The sequence below is a fragment of the Pezoporus occidentalis genome, unplaced genomic scaffold (assembly GCF_034315485.1).
Source record: "Pezoporus occidentalis ecotype Australia unplaced genomic scaffold, CSIRO_AGI_Poc_V1 ctg137, whole genome shotgun sequence".
NCBI classification, from domain to species: domain Eukaryota; kingdom Metazoa; phylum Chordata; class Aves; order Psittaciformes; family Psittacidae; genus Pezoporus; species Pezoporus occidentalis.
In genome coordinates this window covers 1,257,922-1,280,949 of record NW_026913177.1, presented here as the reverse complement: position 1 = coordinate 1,280,949, position 23,028 = coordinate 1,257,922, and the positions used below count along the sequence as shown (strand labels likewise).

At 49.5% G+C, this 23,028-nt stretch overlaps 1 protein-coding gene across 1 annotated transcript; it reads left to right on the top strand.

Moving 5' to 3' along the window:
• Positions 1-5,814: 5,814 nt before the first annotated feature.
• ASCL2 (achaete-scute family bHLH transcription factor 2) lies at positions 5,815-7,528 on the top strand. Its single transcript, XM_062609340.1, has 2 exons — positions 5,815-6,626; positions 6,734-7,528. Exon 1 carries the CDS (start codon positions 6,085-6,087, stop codon positions 6,613-6,615), a length of 531 nt encoding a protein of 176 aa, XP_062465324.1. The 5' UTR covers positions 5,815-6,084; the 3' UTR covers positions 6,616-6,626; positions 6,734-7,528.
• Positions 7,529-23,028: the final 15,500 nt, after the last annotated feature.

The window sequence follows — 23,028 nt, the reverse complement described above, 5'->3', positions numbered from 1 at the left end:
ATGGGAGCAAGAGAAAGTGTGTTGCACAAAACCATGTAAACAGGAAAAAGCATGTAATGATTTTCTGACTACATCGCTAGTTTTCGTGTAAGCTTTCTTGCAAAACATCTTGGTTGCAGCCTCCTGAGACAGCAATGAGAGCTGCCACAGCTCTTTCCAAAATCAGGCATCCCCTATGGCTCATGGGTCTCTACCCTGGTGAGGATCTCTGATGTGCAGCAGGGGATGCTGATGTACCCACGTACACATAGAGACCTTCCTCCTCCAGCCACCAGCTGGAAATCACCTGAGAAAGACCACCGAATAGACAGTGGGGAAGGAGAGCAGTAGAGGGAGGACTACAGAGAGAGGGTAACAGGCTGGTGATGCAGCTGATGCCCATACACCCGTGTCCAGAAGCAGGTCCCCTGGGGACAGGCAAGTTGGGAAAGCGTCTTATAAAACATTGGGGTGGAGTCAGGACTGCGTCTGAACACAGAGCTGTTAGCACCGGTCACTTCTTCTGGCACTATGGAACAGATGGTTGCATTGTTACCTGCATTTTCAAGGGAAATAACCAGTGGTACAAAAGCAGTAGGGCTGGTCCACAGGTGGAGTTGCAGGTTAAATCTGGAAGGGCTGCAAGAAGGTACAAAGCACAGCTCTGTGTGTAAAATCAGCTAGGGAAGCCCAGCCAAGAGCAGTGGTCGGCTAGAAGCGAGGGACAGCCTTGCCACCTACCGTGAACACACCTGGAGCCTGTTTCACAGCGAGTGACAAGAGAAAAACCTTACGGCCCATCTTCATTTTCCCCTGCAGCCCGGTTTTCTTAACCAGCCCTAAACGATGCCACCGGGGAGGCCTGTGCAAAGCCGAATCCCACGCTAGAGGTCCCCACAGGCCAGCAGAAACCCTTCCTGAAGGCCTGGGTGATGCAAGTGGACTTTTGAAGGGAAGAGATGAGAGGTTCCATTCCCAGTTTCACAAAGGTCTCATCTGCCCCTGCAGAAGCCTCGCACCTCACCTGAGAGGTCACAGAACCATCATCTACATCCCTTGGAAGGGCTCCTAGTCTCTTCACAACAGATGCTCTACCTCTTTTTCTCCAGCCGTAAAAACAGGCACCTTCCCTGAACCTTCACCAAGCTCTCAGAGCAGATTGTAACGTTAAACACCTGGGTTTAAACTGATGTTTCTCTGGTATGGTTTCTGGTTGTCTGGTACGGTTGCTTATTCCTGAGTAGTTGTCCCATGTCCTCTGATGCTTCTCACATCTCCAGTGTGAATATAGTGTTCCCCTAGCCCCATCCCAGCGGGAAGAGCAGCAGGGCTGCCAGCATGCCAGGGAACCACCCTTGCAGCCACTGCATGGGTGGGATGGCAGTGTGGCTTTTCTGGCAAGACTCGGCCTCCTAGCCGCCCTGCTGGGTTTTATCAGTTGGTTCCCTTTGCAAGAGCACAACTTATCACCCTCAAAGCCAGTGCAAAAACTGAAGGTGACTACAGCTCCTACCTGTGGCTTCCTCCCTTATCTCTGGTTATCAGCCAGAGCACAGAAAGAGGGTAGCAAGGCTAAAAATACCCAGGCGAGCCCAGGTGCCCTTCTCCTCCAGTCTTGTGGCTGTTTGCAGCCTTCTGTTAGGCTGTGAAAATACACACCAGCATCCGCAGCTGCGTGGGTGTCAGAAGTACATGCCACCTCATCCAGGAGGAAAGGATTGATTTAAAAAGAGGAACAAAGCCACACCTATATTTTGCAGAGCTAACACATCCAGCCTTCTTCTGAGCTGGAGGGAATTGTTGCTCACACTATCAGATGGATGTCCTAAAAGAGCCAAGGGATTTAATGTGTTAATACTGCATGAGGTGAACCTGGAAGACTAAGCACAAATGGAGGAGAAGAGGCTGTATTCATGCTAGTGCTTTCTCACCATCCACTTTTCTGGCTCTCGCTCTGTCAACGCAGACACCAGTGATGTAACAGCAGCATCCCAGCCCCAGCTGCTTGAACCCCAGCAAGGCTGCAGGTAAGAGAAACCTCTCCCTTGGCTTTGGGGTGTTGCTACTCATGCTCCTGTATGGGAGGATAGGCTGGAGGCAGGGGAGAGGAACCTGCCCCAAGAAGCAAAGCTACACCCATTGTCCAGGCAGGACACATCCATGCCAGGCCCCTCCTGCCTCTCAGGAGCCTCCTCCTTTGCCAGCCTACACCTGTGTTAGGGAAAGTAGCTCTCCTCCACAGCAGAAAATAGCTCCAGCTGTGGCAGATTTACAAGTGTCATGGCTCAGGCCATTCAGTCCCTCAGCTACTGCCCGTGAGACACCTATATTCACCCTAGAGCTCACTCATAAATAAAACACGTCCATATCAAGCTACACTGAAGCTATATGAATGATGGGAAACCAGGGAGACCTCACAGCCTGTGTCTGCCTTTCTGGGTGCATCATAAGGATGCATTGTGAAGGCTGCTTAGCATTCATATAGCACATACGCACAATCAAAGCTAAAAATCAACTTTTAAACCCGGGCTATCTCTTTTCAAGGAGGGAAGGAGAGGAGAAAAGGGGGAGGTGCTCGGCTTTGCTAAGCTTCAGATGCACCATACAACTCTGCTGTGAATGAAAACAAGGCTGGCTGGAGGCTTCCTTGGAAGAAACAAAACCAGAGAGAAATCATACCACCTCCAAATGATGTTTTTTTTTAATTATTATTTCCATAAATCCTCCAGTGATTCCCAGGCATTTTGAAATTAATTACAGGTGAAAAAAAAATTGTCAGAAGAGTTATTAAATGAAGTTCAGCAAGCCCAGGAAAGTTTACATTTGAAAAGAGCATATGCTGAGGACAGGGAGTTCCTGACAAAAATAAACTCAAGTAAACTTCTTCCCCCCTCCTCAAAAGTGAAACAACTGTACTCATACCTCTAAAGCACACCTTCCTACTTAGAATTAATTCTTTTTTTCTTTTCCACACAGTATCTAATTGTAAACCATAACTTAAATGGGGGAATTTAGGGTAGATATTAGGAAGAAGTCTTTACTGTGAGGGTGGTGAGGCACTGGAACAGGTTGCCCAAAGAAGCTGTGGCTGCCCCATCCCTGGCAGTGTTCAAGGCCAGGTAGGATGGGGCTTTGAGCAACCTGGTCAAGTGGAAGGTTTGAGCAACCTGGTCAAGCAGGAGGGTTGGAACGAGATGATCTCTAAGGTCCCTTCCAACCCAAACCATCCTATGATTTTGTGTTTCTAATTGCTGAGGAGCCAGCTGTGCAAATGGTGGCCCTGATAACACAGTTCTAGCCCTGCTCCCAGCAAAACCAATGTGAGCAGAGCCCAGCCTGGCAAAAAGGGACTTGCCTTCTCACCAAGCACAGGGCTGCTCAACTGCCCATTGCCATTTATTTCTGGCATTCACTCCTCAAGCCTTACTGCAACAGGACTTCTATTGCTTTCCACTGATGTCCAGAAAGTTTTGGTAAAAAAGAATTTAAAATCTCCCCTCAGCTGCCTGTAACATGTAGGTCACAGTGGCACTGACCCAGCATCTGTCTGCTGTGGTCCTGATGACACCTGTGCCAAATGTGCCATGACACCCGAAATCAATTGCATTTTACTCTCACTTGTGGCAGGTGATGGGCACAAGGGAAGCCCCTGTGCCAGCCAGAACAGCTTTGCAGGTGCTGAAGACAAGCACCATGGCTTGAGCTGAGGAGATGATCAAGCACACAACCATGTTTAGACTGTGCTTCTGTCCTGGGTTCAGCAGTAGCAGCCATTTTGCTCCTTCTTGCTAGCTGGTGCAGTGCAGTGTTTTGACTTTCAGCCTGGGAACACAGCTGATAACAAGGATGTTTTGGTTTGGCCAAGGACTCTGTGGGCCTCATGCTCTGCCAGGGAGGAGGGGAAGCCGGGAGGAAGCAGAGACAGGACACCTGACCCAAACTGACCAAAGAGGTATTCCATACCACAGCACGTCATGCCCAGTATGTAACTGGGAGTGAGCCGGAAGGGCTGGGACTGCGGGGTTGGAGGAGGTATTGGTCAGAGCTTGGTCGGGCTGGGGGGGCGAGTTATCGGTCAGCTGGTGCTGAGATGTATTCTCTTCCCTTGTTGTTTCCTTTATCATTGTTATTATTGGTGGTAGCAGTAGTGATCTGTGTTATACCTTAGTTACTAAACTGTTCTTATCTCAACCTGTGGGAGTTGCATTCTTTTCGATTCTCCTCTCCATCCCTCTGGGAGTAGGGGGAGGGAAAGAAAGGGGGGAGTGAGGGAACAAGTTGCCTGACTGGGTTTAAACCACGACAGTTTCCCAGGAACCCGACAGGCAAAACGCTCCCACCTGCACCAAACCCTTCAGAGGCTCCATGTGGCGGCTTACAGTTTTCCCTTCCAGGTCTATGGCAAGCCCAAAAATGTCTCAAAAGCCACTGAATTTGGGCGCTAAGGCTGATGTACGCTTGAGTGGAATTGTCAAAAATGCAAAGCACTTGCAGGCTCCTTCATGTCACTTCCAGGAATTTCAGCCCAGCTGCCTCTGATGCTGCAGCAGGGCTCACTCCTCCATCAACCTGCTGCCATTGCAATCGATCCCCAGGAAAAATATCCCTCTTCCAATGCAGTGGAGCCATACTGCTCCTTGAATACCCATGCAGGTAGAAAAAAGTCCCCTCTATGTCACATCGAGAAATCAAGGATTACTATTTTTGGCTTGGATACACCCTAGGAGCATCACCAGAGTGGGTCAGGGTAGCCACGGGGGTACAGATCCTTACTTTGATACCTGAATCATGCTGCAGAGCCTCACTGTCTGTCGGAGAGGGTCTGTTGGGGATGTTTTAGCATCACACTGGTTTTGGTTGGTGTTGTCTTAAGGCTGGGCAGCAGCAAAGACCCAGGGGTAGAACATCTGACAAACTGTGCTGAAGCCGAGAGTGGTCTGCAACCCCTGGGCAGCAGGTGTGCATAGCACCCCCTTCACCCACCCTATTTAATTAGCAAAACACCCTGCAATTTATTTCTCACCATAAGCTCCCAGGATATGAAGAAGCAGCACCTTTGTCCTCCCCATAAATTCATCTCCCCACAAGCACTGCACCCTATTGCTGTTCCGCCCAGAGATGGAAGCATCGCTGGCTTGGGGGACAGCGGGAAGGACTGCTGGCCACGGCAGAGGGGAGCCCGGCTGTAGACCCCGAGCCACGAAAGTTTTGCATTTTACTTCTCTCCGCACCTTTATCCTTGAAACTCTTGTTTAAGCCTTGAAAGTCGTCTTGCAGAGAACGGCTTTGGCGAGGTGACTCACGCAACTGCTGTACGTTTGTATTCAGTTTTGTTTGGTACAAAGCCGAGCCCCGGCGTATCCCGTCGCTTTGCAAAGCAAACCAACCCGTGTCCGACGGTAGGGCTGCTCACTCCGCCGCTCCGCGGCCGCTCCCCGCCTCCCACGGCGCTGGCGCCCCTCCGAGTGCGCCGTCTGGTTTGGGGGGGGAAACGGCGCATTGGACGGGTCTGGACCCAGAGCTGGCACCCCACCGAGGCAGGGGGAACACCTCAGGGGAGCCCCTCCCTCCGTAAATAATGAAAATTACAACAAAATATTAAAAACGCAAAAACCAGACGGGGCGAGAAAAGGAGAACGTTCCAAAGTGTGCGTGGGGGTGTGAGCGCACCCCCGGGCCACGGAACAGGGGCGAGATGCGGCGGGCCGGAGGGCAGCGCTGGGGTTTAGCCGGGGCTAGCGGCTCCACGCGCCGGGCGCGCGCGGGGGCGGGGGCTCGCGCGGGGGCGGGCGGGAGGGGGTGGCGCGGCGGCGGCGGGCGCGCGTGGCGCGGCGTGCGCGGCGCGTGCGGCCGGCTGGGGCTCGCGAGCGGCGGCGCGTTGATAAGGGCCGTCCCGGCGGCGGCGGCCACCGCAGAGGAGCGGGAGCGGCGCTGGGAGCGGACGGGACGCGGGGGAGCTGTTGTGTGTAGGAATAAACAAACTCCGGTGCCCAGGCCCCCTCTCCCCGTTAAATTTCGGGGGTTTAAAGCTTTTTTTTTTTTTTTTTTTTTTTTTCTCTTCTCCACTCCGCGCTCCCCGCCAGCCGCCGCCGTGGCCGCCCGGCGATGAACGGCGGGGCCCTGCCGCTGCCGCCCCTGCCCCCAGCCGCCCCCCGCGGCCGCCGGCGGCCCCCGTCCCCCGAGCTCTTGCGCTGCAAGCGCCGCCTGGCCTTTGCCGCCCTGCCGGGTACCGGGGCGGCTGCGGCGGCCGCCGTGGCCCGTCGGAATGAGCGGGAGCGCAACCGCGTGCGGCTCGTCAACTTGGGTTTCGCCGCTCTCCGGCAGCACGTCCCGCACAGCGCCGCCAGCAAGAAGATGAGCAAAGTGGAGACCCTCCGGTCCGCCGTCGAATACATCCGCGCCTTGCAGCGGCTCCTCGATGAGCACGACGCCGCTTCAGCCGCCTTCCCCGACGGCCGCGGGAGGGCGGCCGTCGGGGAAGGCGGCTGCGGCGGCGGCTACTCCTCTGCCTCGCCCTCCTTCGCCTCCTCCGTGCCCGGCTCGCCTTGTTCCTCCGACGAGAGCGGCTACGACGCGGCGCTGAGCCCCGAGGAGCGGGAGCTGCTGGACTTCACCAGCTGGCTCGGGAGCTACTGACCCGGCTGCAGGTGAGGGGGCTCCGGAGGGCGGCGGGACGGGGGCCGCTTCTACCGTTCCCTGCGCACGGGGCAGCGAGGCACGCACCCATCGGGGTTCTCTGTACATCTCTCCGCAGCCGCTCTCAGCCAGCAGTGACTCGGCGCCCTCGCTCTCGGGAGCAGTCAGCATCCTCCTCAAAATACTCACTCCCTGCTGGCTGCTTTTCTCGCCGGGTTCACCCGTCGTCTTCGGGCTGTGGAAAGTGCAATGGTGTAAATGACTGCGGGACTCTGCCACCGGCTCCGGGCAGCTGCTCTGTCTGCCCGCCGGGAGCGGCCGACGGAGAAGGGGGCCTTTGCGACCCCGCTTCCCCCCACGGCTGGTCTCTGGTGACGCTTTGGAGCGGTGGAAAAAAAGAAATTAAAACCACTTGATGCTTCCTTGTTTCTGGAGGGGGAGGGAATTTTTTATCATGTCAGATTCTATTTTACATGTAACTTGAACTGTCTATGGGAACACTGGTGTATGAAGACTTATTTTTGTACAAGAAACTTTAGAGAAAAGGGGTGAGATGGTTCTATTTTTTAGCAAGTCCTATTCCCTTGTTCTTGAACACTACCAGCTAGAATGTTTTGGAAGCATACACGGTTTAGATAAAAAGGTGTTTTGTTTTGTTGGTTTGTTTTTTCTCTCTGAACACTTTAGTAAAAGACTGTAAATTTCCGTTGTGTCTTAACGTGGTGTCCGAGTTTGCCTGGTGTGAAGGTACACTTCTCTGAAAACTGAAGTTTGGGTTTTTTAAAAAAAATGTGTTGAAGGCATTTTTGTATGCACTTGCTATGATTTCTTAAGTTGTATATACGCAGTTTTTAAGAGAGTATCGTATTTTATGTAAATTGACTTTATAAATAAAAATCTATTTATAAATGGCTTTGGGGCTGTAAGATGCATGTATTGGACAGAAATGTCCAAGGTAATTTCAGGCTGAGAGGGTGGGAGGAGGGAGTAATAAGTGACAGAGAAGAGAGACAGTTCTGCTGGACCATGTTTTATGTGCAGAAGGGAATAAGATGCAGCACAGCATAACCTCCAGGCCTGCTTTCCTCCCCCTTTCAAGTTTTATGAACTCGGTATTGGATGCAAGTACCTCAGAGATGATGTATGGGGAGATGTAAATGTGTATAGGAGGCAAGGCAACTTCAGGGGTGGAAACTTGTCTCCTGGACATGCAGAATGTGCTGCAGACTGTGCTGCCCTGGCCTACAGCAGTGGGAAAGTCATGGGAAGGTTAAGGGGGAGTGGGTATCTGAAATCTGTTCATCCTGCCAGCCTCTCAGGCATTAGGTTAGGGTGCCTTTATTCAAGGGAGCAGCATCTTTGAGAAGAGCATTGTCATTCAAAAAAACACATGTAACCAATAGCATCTCACTCTAACCTGCTCTAATTTCAGCTGACTGTACATGTACTTTGTCTAAAGGCAATAAGCAAACACGAATTGCTCCTCAGAAACGGCTGTCAGAGACTCCTAAGCTCTGTCCCTTACTTTGGGCTCATGCTGAAGCAAGATAGCTGTAAAACAGGTCAGTGACGGTGGCATGAAAAACTACAGCAGAGGCTGTTACTTCCCTTAAATAGCTCTAGTGAATGTTAATAGCTGAATGGAGCAAAATGGGCTGGCCCATAGAATATGATAAATGAGCACATAGGAGAAAGGGTTATTAAAATTGACCTACTTTACAGAGACTGTGTGTATAATCTACTTTCCCAGTACTAACACAGCAAAGAGAAGTTTCCAGGAGTTTATCACTCAGCAGTCCAAAATTCAGTAATAGTAGTGAGTGCTTTGTAATCCAGATTTACAAGAGTATTCCACATACATGATTCCATTTGAAGAGCAAAAAATCCCCATGGGAAAATGCAGGCTCTAACAGCAAGTAACATTCAGCAGCCTGTAAAAAAGAGCAATCCTTGTGGTGCTTCAAGTTCATTCCCTAATCAAAGTTGCTTCAATAAATGGTGTATTTGAAAAGCCCTGGGAATTCAAATGCTTAATAAATTGCTTGCAGAGGTTGTGTCCTGTGTGTCTCTTCAACAGCCCCACAGGTAGGAGCAAGAGCTGTGAGCTGACCTGGGTGTTAAATGATCTGCTATGCTTGGCAGCAGCAGAAGCTGGTGAGGTAGGTGACATGATACCTTTCCCAGTGAGGGCTTTGGGGCCTCATCCTCACAGATGACCTCCAAAAATTCATTCAGGCATAAACCCATGCAGATTCCCTCATACTTATTATCAGCCTAAAGCAACAACATGCAATCCTTTCCAAGCAATTTAGAAATCAAGACTGCTGCATTTATCTGCACAAGCATCCCATTACGGCAGAATGGATTTGTTTAGAACATTTTACTACTGTTTGGCAGCGTGTTTGTTTTCCTTCTGTAGCAACACCAATCATTTTCATATTTCCAAAAGCAATATTTGTCTCTCAGTCAAGTAACTCCCAGCATCGTTGCTACATTCATCAGATCACTGTTGCGGCAACATTAAAGCAGCATCAAGTGTATCTGTAGAGGCAAGGAATTAGCTGTGAACAGTTTTCATTTCAGCAATATTAAGAAAAAAAAAAAGCTTAGTCAGCATCGCAAGTTACCTTAATGCTGTCAGCCAGTGTTTCAGTAAAAAATAAATAGAGGAAAATCAGGAATGTACAATTTACTTTGGAAAAAAATACAGGTGGTCATGAGTCTTCAAAGCACTTGAAGGGAAAAAGGGTGCAGAGAGAAGGATGTGTGCCTGTTTTAGAAACACAAGATGGACAAAACGACTTCTTTCCCCAGCTGTGGTAACCACAAGTCACTAGTAGGTTAGGAGATCAAGCTGCTGAAGAGGCTAAACCAGAGAGAACGGTATTGAATCATTTTGCCCTTTAAAGAAAGCATTAAGGAGGATGCAAGATAGGTTCTTTGGTTGCAGAGACAGCAGATACCTTCAACCTGTCCATCTCACTCCCGCTCTGTTCAGCAGCTGCCTGAAGACTGCTCAATCCATGTTGAGAAGACTGCCCAACTCTAAAAGCTCACCCCCTGGATCTCTCTACTTCATTTATGCAAAATAGTGCCAAAGCAAAGACTTGGAGAGGAAAGCCCTTTGACCATAAGAGTCACCTCTAAGCAGCAAGAATAACGCTAGATCTGCCTTCTCAGCTTGGAGCAGTCACCTTCATGTGACCTTCAGGTCCATGTTAGCTGTCAGCAACCGAGGACTGCTGTGAGGGCTTCCAGGAACCCTGGGTGCCAAAACACCAGCAGCAGGGATAGTGAACATCTGTGATGAGCACATCATTTTTCTTTACATGTGTAGCTAGAAATTCATGCCAAAAATGTAAACTGCAGCTCCCCAGGAAGACACAAACCCAGCCGTAAGGTACAGGGCTTCAGGAGAGTCAGATTCAGGCAGAAGAAATATGCTGAGGAATTCTGAGAATTAAGGGGGAAGGGGAGGCAGGGGGAAGGCGGCAGCAGCAAGCCGGGAGGCACAGGCTTGTCAATGTGCAGCTACAAAACACACTTCGGCAAACCAATCATATCTGCATCCACTGATGAGTCTTCAGCAGCGTTCCACAGGTCACAGATATGTCTAATGAAGCAGAAATGAGTTTCAGGATCGTGGCAGGATTAGCTGCCCCCCTCCCTGGGCTGAAAAAACTCTCCAATTTTCAACGATGGTCCATTCCTTTGGCATTTTGAGTTGACCAGGCTGAAGCTATTCTTGTTACCCAAAGCACATAAAGCCCAGCACGTGGTTCCTTGCAATGAACCATGCATTATTGCACTGTAGTGTTTAAATGATGCTGTCACTCTGCATGGGCAACCTCAAGTTCAGCTCCATGGCTACACTCCTTCCAAATTCCTTCATGTGATATTAAAAAGAGTAGTTTTGTAGGAAACAGCTATGCAGCCTGCTTGGAGGCTTGTGCACCATAAGAAGTGCTAGGAAGCAGGCAAGAGGGTGCCCAGCAGCATCTCCATGGCAGGATGGCATTGCTGGTCCTCCTTGCAGGGCAAGTGACTGCAGAACCACAGGGGTCTCCAGGAGAGCACTGCCTCTGAGCCCATTGAGAGAGAAAAGTCCAAGGAAAGAGGGCTTTCTCCTCTTCCTACCACCACATAATATCACCAGTGAATACCAGCTTTACCGCAGATCCTTCTGCAGAGTACGGTCAACAGCTGGTTTCAGTTCACAATCGCTCACTTTTACATTAACACCTTGTAATGATCCCATTACAGACCAAGCACAGCAGGCAGTGAGGTGAGCTGCTGTGTATTAGCTTGCTCCTGCCTCCCCTCCAGTCTGTGGGGATCAGCCATGAGCCTTTGGTTTGCATACCAAGGCTCTTCACCTGCCATGATTTGTGGGCAGACGGCTGTGTGCTAAGACTAGTCCCAGGTCATTTCACTCTTTTCATGTAGGTCACAATATAGCTGGCTAACAGTCCTTTCCTACCTGGATGGGATGTGGGCCAAGAGCCTGGGGGTGTGAGGAGTTAAGAGAGAAAGGCAGCCCAGTCAATGGCAGACAGAGCTGGCCTGGCTTTGCTCACTTTGGGCATCAGCCAACAGGGGTTTGGTTTTCTTCCCAGAAACTACCATCTATGAAGCAGTAGCCAAAAGTATACCTGGGAATAATGGGACTATCAATAAAAACAAAAAACACCAGCTGTAATCACAAATAATGTTGCACCCTTTAGAGGCTATTTAGCAGTATAACAAATGGCTTAAATTCCCAGCTCCTTTTGAGATCTGGGCACACCCTGGCACACATGAACAGAGGAGCTGTGTCAGGCTCTTTCAGAGCATACCTTGGGAGCTCACCACAGGTCTTCTCAAGCTGGTCTCTGGGGCTTGCTCTTTGGAGAAGCAAGTAGACTCCTGTGTCTGAGTCTGAGGGAATGGAGAGGTTTCACAATTACCAGTGCTCAGTCTTTTTATTATACCCAAATAATTTCTTCCATCCATTATTTTCCCATAATAAAAACCTAGTGAGGAAGAGGCTAAAGCTAGTATAAGAATGGAAGAAGTGACATAGCTAGGGCACTTCCCCGTAAGAAGGGCTGCTTTGCATCTCTGCTGTCACTCATCAGGAGTGGAAAATTGAAGGGGAAATCAGCATCCTTAGCTTAGGGAAAGTGTGTCAAAACCATTGAAGATTGGGATTTCCACTGCATTTTAAATGGAGATTCTCCCCTGTTCTTGAGAAACTACAGTAACAGATCGCTGTTTAGGTCAGGATGAATAAATCCTCAGTTTCAGCAGAGTGCTGCCTGCCCCCTTACTCCCATTGCTACATCTCTTTTGGCCCAGGGCACAACAAGGTGGCAAAAGGATGTGAAGTGACCCACACTAGTCCTAACATGGCTGTGCTACACACAGGTGAGCCAGGAGGGAGATCCTTAGAGAAACCCCAACTGCATGGTAGGCTCCAATACTAGCATCCACACACAATGAGCAGGGAAAAGCGAAGCCAAGACAGACATTTAATATCTGCCCAAGTTATTGGTGTTGTTTTACAATAGAGGGGGAATAAGCAGTCATGTAGAGGAACATAAATGAAAAGGAGAAACAATCTCAAGAAAGCTGTCAGGAGTGGAAGGTATAGCACAGTAAATCAGAGCAAGAATCATGGAGAAATGACTTCAAGTCCTAGGCTGTGAGCCCCTCCCCCCAACTCTATAAATGCTTCTGTTTATGGTTAGATGTTAGGAAGATCAGAGATATAAACACTAGAGAAGGAGAAACTTCTGGTAAGGCAGTTGTTTGGCTGCAGAGACTGGAGCAGTACTTCAAGCTTTGACCTTTGAGCATCCACCTTACTGCTGAAGAAGCCTCAGGTCTCTCCCTCCCATCTTGATCTCCTTTCATCTCCTGCTCTCAGCCCCACCACTTGAAGCCTGCAGTACAATAGTTACCCAGTCACCAGACTCAGTAAATTGTGCTTGCTTTTTAAGTTGTTTGTTTTGGTGTTTTTTCTTAAAAGGGGAAGAAAAACCAATAGAGAGGCAGGATAGCCCAAGGGGAATTTTCTGTTAAAGTCACTGCCAAAAGAATGACCAATTTGTAAATGAAATGTTGACACTTTTACAACACAGTAAATATCTTTCCCTTGAGTAAAGCACTTCGAGATTTTTTTTTTTTAATTGTGAATTTTGTCAGGATATTAAATACTAGTAGGAAGTGTTGCAATACTGCAACACATTTTCCCTTTCTCTCTGTATCCCACACAGAGTTCCTTCAAGGCTTCACAAAGGAGCCACAGTCCCTTTAGCAGAACCATAAACCTGCAGAAAGAGCAGGTGAAACCCACTATGTAAATAAAAATCTAGTGTAGAAGTATTAGTAAATACCAACATCCTCTTACCAGCACAGGACCTGCAAAACCCTCCTCACAGGCTCCCAGCTCCCACATCCCTAACACCAGTCTACTTGCAGAATGGATTTACTCCTAATGAAGGGAAGCCATTTTGTGTCAGCAGAAGCATGGCCATCATTGCTTCTCCTTACCTAGAGCACCTGGCATCAGAGCAAACTGGCCAGCAGAGAGAAAGAGTGAAACCTACTTCAAGAAGCTTGAAGTTTGCAGTGCACAATGTGTTGCGGTCTGATTTGCATGGAGGCAAGGATGGGGACCAGGTCTGGGTGCTCCCTGGCAGCACAGCTCTGCACAGTCTCCTTGCCTGACTCTCCCCAAACCCCTGTCCAGCAGCCCATATGACTGTCCTGCAGGTTGTATCCCCTGCATGCTGCAGGGACCTGGGATGCTGCTGAGGTAGTTCATAGCCCTTTGGTCTTTGGTCTTGCTAGCGGACAGCCAGTAAAGAGAGGTGAGAGCAGAGACGCTTTTGAAGTGGGGAGACCACAAAGCTCATTTAGGATGCATACACCACCCAAAAAAACCCAGCCACCAGACAGTAATAACTTCAAACCAGTGCTGACTGGAGTTGAAAACAGTGATATACTGGCAGAAAAACTGGTGCTTAAGCCAAGTTCAGACCTGGTGTAGTGCTGAACTTGACTCTGTTTATGATGCTGAAGAGAGCTAATGGCTGCTGGCAGGCAAGACTTGTCATTAAACAGAAGTACGGAATGTATTAAAGGGACCTCTGAGCACTCTGTTGGGCCCAGCAGAAATCATAACTAATTCCCTCTGTGCAGTAAAACCTGCTGGAGAAAGCAAAGGCAGTGTCCGTGTCTTGCACATCCGATAGCCATTTGGGCCTGACCTACATGGACAGGACCCTTGGTAGGACCTGGGGTGTAGGACAAGGGCTGCACTTGATGTGTTCATAGCAGAAATCAGAGAAGGAGAAGAGAGCTGGGTAGGGAACAGAGGAAGAGAGCTTTTTGGGCTGCTGGGGACAATGGGCTGGGGCAGGAGGCAAGACAAGCTGCCTGCAAATTGTTTGCTTCTGCTGCATTTAGGGGGACAGGACTGGGACTATTCCTTGTAAGCGAACCAAACAGCCACCTGCATCGTGCTGCTTCCTTCCCATCCCAGCTTCTCACCACTGTCAGCCTTGACTCAATGAAGTAGCATCATCACTGTATCCTTGTACAAGTTACAATAACCAGGTCTTGCGGGGGCTCTCTTCAGCCACTGAGGAGGGCACTTGATACAGAGATGCCAAAGTTTCCACAGCACTGAAGGAGCTCAGTGTAGGCTACGTTCTGCTATGAAGCCATGCTGCGCAGCTGGATTAGCCGTGGCCCTCTTTCAAAGAAAGCAAATGGGAAAAATGGAGTAAAGTAAGATGCTGAGGAGGGAGGGAAGCAGGGAAGGCTTGAAAGAGTTGGTGGGGTACAGGGGCAGGGTGGCCCCCGGCCACCCCGCATTGTGCCCAGCTCTATTCATCTAAATAAAGGGACTGTCCTACCTTGCATCCCAGCTGGAAGAGGCTTTGTTGCCTTTTGGGTTTTGGTGTTATCCCCTCCCCCTGTTTGCTCCCCCTCCTCACTCCCTTCACCTCTCCCGGCTTTCATCCAGACTGCAACAAAGTGCTCCCGGCTCCTCGGGACTTTCCGCCCCCTCCCTAGAGGCACAATGTCCCCTTTTGTGGCCGCCACCCAGGCGACCTTTTCTACCTCCTTATCCCCATTTATCCTCGTGCCCCCGGGTAAATAAACCCCGCGGTGAGGGAAGGGTGGAAGCTAGGAGGGAGAGTGCTGGCCCTTGGGCAGATACTCCGTTTTACATCCCCACTAGCCCCTTCAAGGCAGGTATAGCACCAGAAGCATGAGCACGGGGAAGTTATTACAGGGTAGATCAATCTGTCCAGCAACCTGCAGCAAGGTGGAGTTGCAGAGAAGTTTTGCAGATTTGTCCCCAAGAGAGTATGTCCTCTTTTCCACCTTATATAAATGTCAATAGCCGCCAGCCCTGTGGGAGGGGAAAGAGCCAGGTTTGGGTTGAGGTGGCTGAAGGCACTCAGGCATGGGCACAGGGGCCTTTCAGGGGCAAATATCCAGCCACAGCCTGCACCAGGGATGTTGGCTAGGGGAGGAAACAAGCATATGCTGGTCTGGGTGCAACAAAAGCCTACCCGCAGCTTGTCCTGTTGTGCCTGTGGGTTGCTTTTCTCCCGCCTCCATTTGTTTCCCTTCAGTTCCTGCTGGTTAATCAATCTTTATTAGTCTTTGCTTGCTTTGACAGAGCTAAGTTACCTGCTGGAGCTGTGCTCCTGTGTGGCGAGCACTGCTGGGACCATGGGAACCCACCGCTGGGACCAGTGGCACAGTGTTGGGTGTTATGAGGAAGGTGGTCATGTTCACAAGTGTTTCCCATGGGGTCATTTTATTCATTGAAAGCAAGCATCTATTGCGTTGGGCTCTCATTACATATAATCTGTACAGCCAGTAAAGGTATTTAGAAATGATGCCCTGGGCCTGGTGTGGCTGCACTGGAGGAGCAAGAGGCACATGCCTCTGATCAGCCAGTGACAGGGCCATGCTCCCCACTGCTGAGGCTGCATATCTAGGGCTAAAGCTCTGTGTTAAATGGAGTCAGCCTTTTTCTCTGGGGTACTTGAAAACCATCAAGATCTCCAAGAGATGGATACACCTGTGCCCTGAAGTTTTTACAGTGGCTATTTTCTTTTAGAAAACCATGAGCAGCTCTCTGCCATGAGCCCCCTATTTCCCAGCTGCCCTTCCTTCACCACCACCCCCTCCCCCCAGCCTGGCATGTGTTCCTGAGCAATCATAAATGCACGGAGGCATGATACAGCACTCCAGCTATGAAATCCCAATAAAATCCCTTATTCTGCATGTTTGATGCTTTCAGGCCTTGACATTCAAGCAGCCGCACCTCTGTTGAGCTCTGCTCCAGCTGTGCACTCTGGCTGCCTTGGAAAGGCAGGGCTGGGGCAGGAGCATGAACACCCCTCATCCCCTGGGGCAGATGGGGAAATCAGAGTGGGCTTGAGTGGCTCATCCTGGCTGAGAGTCTGTCCCATGTTACTTCACGGTCTTTATATGAACAGGGAGAGCTCAGATCCATGTGGTGCCCCAGGTTGTCTGAAACAGAGAGCTCTCCACCCCAAAGTCCTTGTCTCCACGTGTTTCAGATCCTATTTTGGCTGCCCAAGGTGATACAGTCAGATACTAAATTAGTCTTTTATAATCTAAATTGAATTTAGACCCAGAAAATCCCCAGCTTTCAGATGTGTCTGGTTACACAATAACCCTGGCTCTCCTTCTCAGAGGAGTGAAATGGCAGGATTTTGAAATTCCTTGTTGGTTCATGTTTGCATATAAATGCTGATTTTATCTTTTCAGTACACAAGGTAAACACAAAGCTGTTTTACAATAATGTTGCCGTTGAAACATGCACCCAGGATGGCAAAACAACCATGACTTAGAGATGTTTCCAGGCCCAAGGACCATGCCTCCCTTCATGCAAAGAAGCTGCATGCTACAAGATGTCCAGCCCACCCTCATCCCTGTTGATGCAGTTCAACAGGCAGATTTTGTAAGGCAGGGGTAAAATAGTGATAACGTGATGGTAGAAAATGTCAGTTCACCCAGGCTGCCAAAGCTGGTGAGCAAGTGCAGGCTCCCAATGGAGCTGAATTTTTCCATAGACACCCAAAGAGCCGTGGACCATGCTGGAAATGCCCAGACACACTGCGACTGGGTAATGATGACACTCACTTTTACACCGATTTTTATATGTATATATATATATATATATATATAAAATGCTAGTCTACACAGGGAATGTAATTCAGATTAAAATAGGGGCTTAAGATAAGGTACCTGCTGATTATTAGCTCTCTGGGGAGAAATTCTCATGCTAAAAGATGCTCTTTGTGAAAGAACTAAATGTAGTTATGGCCAGGAACAAAAAGAAAGGAAGAAGTGCTTCTGGGAGGAGATAACTGATGTAGAGTAAGTTAATTCAGCATAACTCCTGAATTACAGAGTCCTACCTGGGGATCCGAAATAGCTATACTTAAAATAGTGACTGTGTCCACAAGCCTGACCACTTTAGTTATAGAAAGAAAAAAAATCAAAGAAAACAACATTTTATGATGATTTCTTCTCTGCCAGGGGATGTTGCAGAAACTCTATTTGAAAGTCAACAGCCTGTGGTGAAAGAGGCATCCTTGGGTGCAGTGGGAGAGGATAAAAATCCGACCCAAATATCTCCCTTCGGCCATCTAGGACTGTGGTGTCTGCCTTAAGTTAGTCATTTGACTAGTCATCTGTGTTAATAGCCCACAAAGACAGAAGCATTTTCTGAAAGTAATTCATTCTACTTGCTGTAGGATGACTATTTGACATGCAATCAGCCGCCCCTGGGTGATGCCTGTTCCTTCTGATAGCTGTAGGTGGGTCTGTGGTTGAGTAGATGCATCAGTCATAGCCAGGTTTAAGTGATCACAGGTAGACGAGTTGCCTCCTGCCCTATATACTTGAGTGCTCATGGGGGCTGAAGCACTTCCACCCGTCTAAGAAGTCATCTCCGAAGTAGCACCTATTTATCCCAAATGAATTCATCACTGCAGTCCAGGTTGCTGTAGCTTTCAGTGGCCTTTGCATCATGTCTGTACTATCTGAGGCAGTATCAGAAATGTATCCCGCTTTACTGCTGGTGGTAACCATACCTGATCTGATACATAGATAAGACTGAAAAAGCCCATAGCCTCCTCCACTGGCCATCAAGTCTTCATTTTGTAAGTGACACTAACTGCATCCCGCAAAAGCTGGATAATATGTTTTTCCTGTCCTAGCAGTTGTATGGAATTCAAATGCCTCTGCCTTTGACATTGCAAGACCAAAACTTGAAAATGTCACACAGCTGTTTAATGTAAAAAGTTTCAAAAGTGAGCTTGCAGGATATTTCTATTAGAAACCACACTTCTCTTGTTGCTTTGAACAAGAGTCTCAGGGGAACGAGTGGTGTGTGCACATGTTCTTGAGGCACTAACTACTGCGGCCAACACAAGGAACAGCAGGAGGTGGGATGAAGAAGACAACTGAGAAATGTCAGATCAACATGAGTTGTTCTTCAGCCTGTCAGAAGCAACGGCAGTGGGACAAGCAAATCACCGGAAGCCTCCTGGCGCCGCTGGCCGGGCATGGCTTATACCTCTGCAGCAGAAAGCATGCCATGCTTGGGTAACAGCAGGTTCCATTGCAGTGTGTCAAGCCCTATTGCAAGCCCTTGCTATCACTTGCAGCCAGGTAGTTAACACTAACTTACTATAGGCAGAGCCTCAGCCTGTCTTGAAATGCGAGCATCAGGAAGACCAGTGTGAAAGAAAAAGTGTGTTAAATTATCAGGATTGGTAGAAAATGAACATGCTGGTATCCTCTCTCTAAATGTAGTCACTTGCCCACACTAGCTCCTTATCTGACCCCACTTGGGTGGCTTTACTGCCTTCATTGTTCCTGTAAAACTTAGGCAGATTTCAGTCCATAAAGAAAAGGGAAACTCTATTAACTGCCTTACAGCTGTGAGACAAGTCCACCCCTACCTTGTCCTGAGCCCTCCTCTTTGCTAGAATCCCAAATCCTACCCCAAACTGAAAGCCACAGGCAATTTCAAAGAGCTGGAAAGACCTTCTCTTTGCCTCTGCTTCTGCCCTTTGCATTGCAGGAGAGCATGTATATACTGCAGTGAGTGAAGGGACAGATACACTTCTCTGACTTTAAAGGAACCCTATCATATATATTTTCCATAGGCAAGCAGATATGCAGCTGCGTGTCTCCCAGTCTGCACAGTCAGGGTGTCAGTCCTCCCATCCTGGCACCCTTTCCCTGTCCCCACAGCCCCCCCAGTGCTCCTGCCTTACCTCCAGCCTCTCTGGGCAGTGATTAATGGTGTCCATCAATCAGGAGCTGCTGTGATGAATGGGGCAGGCAGTTTTCGATTAACCTTGGGAACCTTGTCCCCCTGCTCCTGCAGCCATCCCCCTCCGGAGCCCCCTGCTGAGATTATCGGATGACATGAAGCAGGATGCGTATGTATGGGGGACCCTGGAGAACAGGTCTCCTGGTCTTTTCATATTGAAATGGCAAGGTCTCAATCGCTGCTTTGAAGTTTGCTCTGCAGGGGTAAAAAAAAATCCCCAAACCCCAGTGTTTTCCTTCAATAATGCAGGAGGGAACCAGGACTGGGACAGTCAGGGTTAGTGGCAACGACAGTGCTGAAAGGAACTGTCTTGCAGGAAGAGAAAGTGTAAAACTGTGGAGCAATTGTCATTTGGACAGAGTTTCATTTGACCTCTCCCCATTTTGCCTCCTGTCTGGGTAGGGTCAGGCAACTCTGGTTCTGGTAGTGCTGTACCAGCACAGATGAAATATAGTCCTTGCTTTCAAGAAGTGATGGCAATGATTTCTTAGTGTATTACAATATTATTCATTTGCTTCTGCTGGGATTGTTCATCCCTGCACTGAAGCAGGGTGGAAAGGGAAGGTGCTCCCATTTCTGCCTATGCCAAATGCTTGTATTCAGGGTTGCTCAGCTGAACCTAGACTGACATCCTTGCAAGTGTGGCTTGCCCCGATGCGGCACTGTGCACCTTGCATGCCTGCGCTACAGAAGTACTGTATCGATATGAAAACAAGCCTCCTGTGATTTTTTTTCAGGTTTCTGGTTAAGATGAAGCTGCTGCCTTGAGCTGGGATCAGCTTTAGCAGGGTGCATGGGGCTCCCAGGCACTGTGGTTTGGCACGCTGCAGCAGGCTGAGGAGGAAAAGCCGACAAGACTGTTTGAACTACACCTGCACTTAACACTCGGCGTTTCACGGCCGTGCTGCATGGTAATGCAGGGTATTTTCTACTTGAAGGTGTTCAAAGCCAAAGTTTACTCCTCTGGGTGAGAGTGTTTGATGGCCTGCCTGCCTGTGTACTGGTGGCTCGTTGCCGGGGTTGGCATTTCTCAGGCAGACAAGGCCATTGGGTTGGGGTGAGCACCCAATGGGACATGCACTGGCTGCTGCAGCAGGGGAGTATGTGAAACAGCCAGCACCTTCCGTAGAGACCACCCCAGTAATCCCAGTAGGGAAGCTCTGGTGGGAGAGACTGTGTTCCAGCAGGTGGGATGCACTTCTCCTTTCCCTTCTTCAAGAGCCCATAGTGATCCCTCATTTGCTTATAATCAACAAGAGGCTTTGTTGGTAAGAAATAAAGCTGTGCATGCTCCCATGAAAGGCTCATGGGGCACTTTCTGGTCTTGCACTTGCTGATAAGTATGCAAATTAACAAACAAACTGCAATCAATAGCCAAATCCCTTTCAAGAAACAGCCTCAAGCTCAAGCATTTCTGAGTGGGATTTTATCCGACATTTGTCTCTTATTTGAATGGACATTATGAACATTTTGAAATGTGTTGTTCGTATATATACATATGAATAAACCACACTTGCAGTCCTGCATGCATGCAAATACTTGTGTGTCCAGTTGGTGTTTTCAAGTTCAGGAGGAGGAAAGCTCTCTTTGCTTATGGATTTTTGTGGAAGCAACTTGAGCTAGCATCAGTTCAGGAGTCAGCCTCCAGCATTAGTCTGTTTCATCTTCCACCCATCCCTCCTCACCCTGGATCATGGGCACTTGAACTGTGTCACGGAGCTGCTCCTTGCAGGTGAGTGCTGGGGGGGGGGAGTGGGCTGACTCCAGGCCCAAGGAGCCTGCTGAAGAGTCTGGAAGAGTGAGGCAGAGCTTCTCAACGGCACCCAGGGAGGTGGGGCAAGGTGGGGAGGGTGCTCAGCTATTAAGATGTGCCTTCAAATGTTATTAAATAATATTTTGCTGCTGCAGCATGACAGGTGTGGAGGTGCAGGCAGGTAAACACAGCCTGGAGTGGGGCAGCCTGCCAAGTCTGTTTCCTTACATAAATCTCTCCACTTCAAGGTATGCAATTAATCCCGGCTCCAGCCTCCGTTCACCACAGACCTTCTTTGTACACATGAAGTATTAATCACCAGAAAGGACTTTTGCACCTCTGCTATCATTCCGGCTTTGCAGGCTGCTGCAAAGAACTTTGAGGACCTGCAGAGACCCAAGGACATGGTGGCAGAGGAGGGTTGTGATGGCATCCTGTGCGAGATAGCCAGAGGATGAACGTGTGTGCATGTGGGTACATGCATATGCAGTGTGCATAACTCTCTGCCATACTATACCATGCTGCAGCTCATCTGACTCTGATTTTGCCAGCAGATCCCTGGAGTCCCACTTTCCCTGGAGACAATGGACGTTAATAAGTAACAGCTCCCCACCCTGAATTTTACAGGGTTGATTACAAGATGTTCTCATTAAAAAAAACAGGAGGACAGCAGATCCCCATCAGGAAGCCTGAGCCTGCAAGAGCCTGCGTGTATGTCTGCATCCCCAGTGTATCCAGGCAGCTGGGTGAGCTACAGCCCTATCTCCTGCATCTCAACAGAGGGGCATGGCCAGTGGACCAATGGAGCTTCCCTGAACCACGCTGGTCCACAGTACCCCCGGCTCAGTCCTGTTTTGTCAAGCCCAAACTCTTCAGGCTGTCCAGAGTGAGCTCTGCTCAGAAATGCTCTGGGGCCACAGCAGTGTCTGGCTTTTAAGAGGAGCCCAATATGGCCAGGCAGCTCAGGAATCAAAAGATACTTTTCGTTATATTCCCCACTTTGCCCTCCACAACGCATGCTGTGAACATTTTATATCCCTTTTTGAACAGGCAGCAACAGGATCCTGGGAATTAGATGCTTTCTTGGACCCTGGCACTAGCTCTGATGGCCTCCCCAGTCCATACTTCCCCAATAAGCCCCACTGCTGAGCAGGGCATTTCTTGGAGGTGCAAAGTATTAGGGTGATGGCAGCGGCCTTGCTTGTCTGTTTGTCCTTCCACCCTTTCAGCTTGGATGCTGCTTGGGCTCCTGGCACAGCCATTCCTCCATTACCTCCTTCCTAATTGCCTTAGAAAGGAGCCCAGGACCATGAATTTACCTGGCTCACTGTTGGCAGGTACAGCCCTACAAATCTTCACTGTGATGGCAATAGCTGTGGCTCAGATTGGGTCAGCAGGGATGGATTTGGGGGGAAGGCAGAGGGAGAGTGGAGCAGATGGCTGGTGTGTTTTAGCATGTAGCCAGGGTGCTCCTATCTCCAAGGTCTCATAAAGATTACAGATCCGCTTCTTCAAAGCTGCAGAGACTGAAGTGTGGGCCAGAGGATGCTCACTCTACTCCCACCCAGGCTGCACGAGCCCTCAGGGATGCCTTTCTGCCTCATCTGCTTGTGAGGGGTCAAGGGCTGAGCCTTTAGCCCCCCCAATAAGTGGGGTGGGAGGAAGTCATGAGCAAGGCCGGAGCTCATTGCCTGCTTCCAGCTGCCTTCCTGCTTGGTGTTCAGTGCAGCTAGCTCCATGTCTCCGGCCAGGAATATGTTTGCATGGGGTAGCTGGAAGCAGGTCTCATGCTCCAGAGACTTCACCCAAAGTGCTGCTCAGTGCTCTCAGAGACCTGGCTGTCACCTCAGGGTGAGGACTCGATACCCAATGCTTGTAGCTCCCCAGCTCTATCTGAAGGTTTTTTGGATGTCACCTGCCAGTGCTTGGTTTGTGCTAAGGAGGCTCTGCAGCCCCCAGGTAATCCCTCTGCTCCTGAGCCTGCAATGCCTCCCAGCAGCACTGTGCTCCTTAAGGGAACCATGTACTGTGTACAAACATGTGTCCCTTGCTCCAGGGAACCGCCAGTTTCTCACTTCAAGCCATGCATGAGCCTCTTTCTAAGCCTGCTCACCCAAAAGCTTTCCACTTCTTATTTTCCTTTTGGTTCTTAATGCTTGCCCCTGAATGGGTTCAGTCTCTTTTCCCATCAAGGTGAAGATAGCTACTGGGCTTCTACAGCTGCAATTTCTCTTGCTGTAGCCTTTGTCTCAGGTGAGAGGCAGTCCACAAGGTG

What these genes read in the sequence shown, in the direction of transcription:
- ASCL2 (XM_062609340.1), top strand. Translation starts at nt 6,085, where the DNA reads ATGAACGGCGGGGCCCTGCCGCTGCCGCCCCTGCCCCCAGCCGCCCCC.